This window comes from Thalia democratica, chromosome 8, assembly GCF_965202585.1.
Source record: "Thalia democratica chromosome 8, ktThaDemo2.hap1.1, whole genome shotgun sequence".
Taxonomy (NCBI): domain Eukaryota; kingdom Metazoa; phylum Chordata; class Thaliacea; order Salpida; family Salpidae; genus Thalia; species Thalia democratica.
The window spans coordinates 36,741,928-36,746,598 of NC_139172.1; the positions used below are offsets into that span (position 1 = coordinate 36,741,928).

The 4,671-nt window shown below is 36.1% G+C and overlaps 1 protein-coding gene across 1 annotated transcript; it reads left to right on the forward strand.

Annotated features, from left to right (window-relative positions):
- The first annotated feature begins 2,768 nt into the window (after nt 1-2,768).
- On the forward strand, nt 2,769-4,520 carry LOC145843404 (katanin p60 ATPase-containing subunit A1-like). Its single transcript, XM_082950880.1, has one exon. It carries the CDS (start codon nt 2,794-2,796, stop codon nt 4,261-4,263), a length of 1,470 nt encoding a protein of 489 aa, XP_082807006.1. The 5' UTR covers nt 2,769-2,793; the 3' UTR covers nt 4,264-4,520.
- The last annotated feature ends 151 nt before the right edge of the window (nt 4,521-4,671 follow it).

The window sequence follows — 4,671 nt, forward strand, 5'->3', positions numbered from 1 at the left end:
ATATACAATAATGAGACTTAAGTTTTAATTTTTTTGTTTTTAATTAAAGTTTGGTTTGTAGATTTATATGTTCTATCATATAACTTTTAGTTTGTTTTAAGCTATTTTAGTAAATATGTTTTTCTTTTTGACTTTTTACTATATATATATATGAAATTTTAAAAATGTCCTATGAAGTTGTAAAGACTCACACCATATTTGTTTTGAAAAACTATGTTTAACAGTTTCTGTTTAAATACTTATTAGTTAAATTATCACCAAGTCACCTCATCTTAAAAGTACGGATTGACTGAATACTAAATACTTTTTCAGTTGTGTGTAGGTTTTATTTTTAGTCTAGTTTCTTTTTTTACTTTAAGTAAAAAAACGATTTAACTTTTTACTCCAGTTTTCTAAAAACATTTTCAAGTAGTATTGCATTAGTTTCATACTTAAATCTTCCACCATTTATATATCAATTTTATATTAAAAAAGTTTTCACAGTAAACAGTTTATACAGAATTTTGGTTTATAAAAAGCTGTTTTTAAATTAGTGTTAATTTTGTTCGGGTAATAATGTTTAAGTACTTCTTATTATAATACTGTATGAACTTCCGTATAAATGTCTTTCAATTACATAATATAATTAGGCTTTTAGTTTAATTAGGCTATAAGTTTTTCTATTTATTTATTATTTGTTTTTGCACAGAGTAGTATCCTTTCTTAAACAAAGATGTTTGTTTTTTAGTTTTTGTTTTCAAGTTTTATAACTTATTAACATTTTGTTTTAAAATTAAACTAGGACAAAAATTTAACGTTTATAATTTTTTTATTTATAAGTTTGGTATGGAAGTTTATATTCTTATTGTGTATAAATTTTATTTCCATTTTTAATTAACTAATTTTTGACAATTATTTATAGATTTTAAACTAAGTAAATGTGATAATTTTAAAACTTTTTTAATAGATTTTTTACAGCATTTGGTTTCAAACTTGCAAGTCTACAAGTATTATATTTATTTATACAGTGTAGCTTTTTTGTTTTTTAAAATTGAGTTAAATTTTTTTTACTATTACAACATATTGACTTTTACTTGATAATTTAGTTAAATTTTAAATAAATTAGCGTTTACAATGGTATAATTACACTCTCTTGAAATAAATAAGTTTAATTCGAATAATGATGTTGTAATTTGTTAACTTGTAACAACAAAAATTTAACATGAAATTTTGTTTTACTTTAGTTTAAAAAAAGAAAGTTTGTATGTATTCATTAACACCTTATACAATGGTATATAAACCCACTAAAGTTTTTTAATAACTATAAAATTGTTATAAATTATAAAAGTTAATCAATTTCTGAGTTAGAAATAACTGCAAGCTAATAAATTGAAACACAAGGGTTCATACGCGTCAAGCTAAATCAGTCTTTTTTTTTTTGTAAAAATTGGCAATTTTTGAAATAAAAAAATGAATTTTATACAAAAATGTTCTAATATTAGTTGGCTACACACTTACAACTTATCTAATAAATTACATCATTTCATTTGGTCATAAGATAAACTGGGCGCCGTCTAATAAAATGGAAAATGCCTGTCTAAATTGTTCTAAATCGTGGAATGTCAGTTTAAAATTGCAAACTTTTGTGTACATACCCTGAAGCATACTAAATAATAGATAAACAATTTTGAAATTAAGTTAGAATAATAAATACTTTACATTTGTGAATTAACGGGCGTTAATTTCAAACTTTTAGGTATATAGCCTGATATAATTCAAACTTGATACTATATAAATCGTTAGCTTTTAATGTGATCTTTTTTAATTCATTACCTCTTAAGTTTTATCTTAACATTCAGGTTTTATTAAATTTGATCTTTCTTTTAATTTCTTGTTTACAAACATATGTTTTTTTTTAACTCTTTACGTCTAAAACTGTTTATTTGACAATTAATTTTTCTAAACCTGTAGGCTTATGCTAGATAGCAATACCTGTTTCAATTTGCTTCAGTTTAACTTAAATTAAGTAGCAGTTGTCATAAAAGTATCGTTACAAAATCGTGATTGTTTTTATCAGCTGAAACGTATAGACAGGTGTTTTAATCGTAAAGTGATGATTAAAAGTTATATTTATTCTGAGTAAAGAAAGTAAAAGTTATAAATGTATCAAGGAAGGTAAAGTCGAGTTTAAAAAGTAAAAGTTTAAAATGATTGCGACTTGGCTCGAACTTGTTTGAAACTGTTAGTTATGTAAAATTTTGTCTAACTAGTAATTAATACAAAGTCACAATTATCCAAGTTTCAACTAGCTGTTGGTTGCATAAAACTTTTAATGTGTATATAAATAATTAAATACTTTGAAAAAAAAAATATATTATAATACATATTTAGTTATCATATAGATTTTCAGTTTATCAGATTGCTAAAATGTTTTTTAAACATGCGAACGAAATAAGTTCGTTGGAATATGATAAAAACAGTTTACTAAGTACTTGCTTTATTGAAACTGACATATGTTACCAGAGAAACACAAACAAGTTTCAACACAGAGAAAAGTTTCAATAAGGCAAGTTATTCGTAAATTCATGCCGAATAACGTACATCGTCTATTCGTAGCAATCTTACAACCACGCTTTATTAACAAATTAGCAAACTTGAAATCTTATTATTATTTTCAATACAAATTTTAACCGAATTTCATTTGAAAACACAATCTAAACTACGACTTAAACTCGATCATTAAAATCAACCGATTAATCTACCAATTACTAACAAAATAAAACAGGTTTTTTGTTTGTAACTCGCAAAGTAAACATGGTCAACTTGGAGGAGATACAGGACAACGTGAAGATGGGGAGGGAGTACGCGCTGCTGGGAAACTACGACACCTCCAGCGTGTACTACCAGGGAGTGCTGCAGCAGATACAGAAGCACCTCGCGTCCGTCCGTGACCCGCAACTGCGCTCTCAGTGGCAGCACGCGCGCCAGGAGCTGCAGAAGGAACTGCAGGAGATCACCGACATCACGACCACCCTGTCCAGCTTGAAAGTGACTTCCACCGGCAGCAGCTACCAGCGGGGAGTGGGGGTCGCCAAAGTGTCGGCCGGTTTCGACTCACACTCGAGGGATCCGGACGTGTGGCCGCCGCCGACGCCCCCGGAGCAGCCGCAGAGGGGACTGGGCGGAGCGAGGCAGGTCGGGCAGGTGAGAGCGGCGAGGCCGGCGCCCGACAGGAGGCCGGTGCAGGGCAGGGTGAGGCAGGACGCGAGGAGAGACAACAAGCCGAAGCGGCCCGGGCAGCGGCAGAACTCGCCGAAGAGACAAGGCGGCGGCAAGGAGCAGGAGAAGAAATTCGACCCGACCGGCTACGACAAGGACCTGGTGGAGTCGCTGGAGAGGGACATCGTGCAGAGGAACCCCAACGTCACGTGGAACGACATCGCCGGCTTGCACGAGGCGAAGAAGCTGCTGGAGGAGGCGGTCATCCTCCCCCAGATCATGCCCGACTTCTTCAAGGGCATCAGGCGGCCGTGGAAGGGCGTGCTGATGGTCGGGCCGCCGGGAACGGGGAAAACCCTGCTGGCGAAAGCGGTGGCCACCGAGTGCAAGACCACCTTCTTCAACGTCTCGTCTTCCACGCTCAGCTCCAAGTACCGGGGCGAGAGCGAGAAGCTGGTCAGGCTGCTGTTCGAGATGGCGAGGTTCTACGCGCCCAGCACCATCTTCATCGACGAGATCGACTCGATTGGCAGCAAGCGGGGGTCGGGCGACGAGCACGAGACGAGCCGGCGGGTGAAGGCGGAACTGTTGGTGCAGATGGACGGCGTGGAGGGGGCGACGGGGGGAAACGACGCCACGAAGATGGTCATGGTCCTCGCCGCCACCAACTTCCCGTGGGACATCGACGAGGCGCTGAAGAGGCGGCTGGAGAAGAGGATCTACATCCCGCTGCCGGAAGCCGAAGGCAGGGAGGCGCTGCTGAAGATAAACTTGAAAGACGTGGAGCTGGCGGAAGACGTCAACTTGAAGATGATAGCAGAGAAGCTGGAAGGCTACTCGGGAGCCGACATCACCAACGTTTGCAGGGACGCGGCGCTGATGGCCATGCGGAGGAGGATTGCCGGGTTGGCGCCGAGCGAGATCAGGAAGCTGAGCAAGGAGGAGCTGCACCTGCCCACGACCGGCGCTGATTTCGTGGAGTCGACCAAGAAGGTGTCGAAGTCGGTTTCGCAGCAGGACCTGGAGAAGTACGAGAAGTGGATGAAGGATTTTGGCGCGGCTTGATGTGTTGGACTTGTAGCTAACTTTTTCTTACAAACTTTTCAAGAATTTTGAATTAAGTTTTACAACATTTTTATTTTAGTTTCGCTACGTACAGTTTTTTTTAGCTTTGTATAATTTTTTAATTTTCGCTACGAATAAGATTTTATTTTTTCTAAAAGTTTTTTGTCGATATACATCGTATCACTGTTAGTATTTTTTGTTATGCTTTGTACATTTAGTAGTTTAATATTTTTATTCATATACACGTGTTAAGTAAGTGAACTAAAAGCTAACGTTCATTTCCTTAAACATTAATCTATCTTTAAAAGACTGTTTGTTTTATAAATCAACTTTAGTTATCAAAACTTACATTTTTTCGATGATCTAAACGAAATCTCTATCCTTGTAACAAACTATCGCTTTAGATTT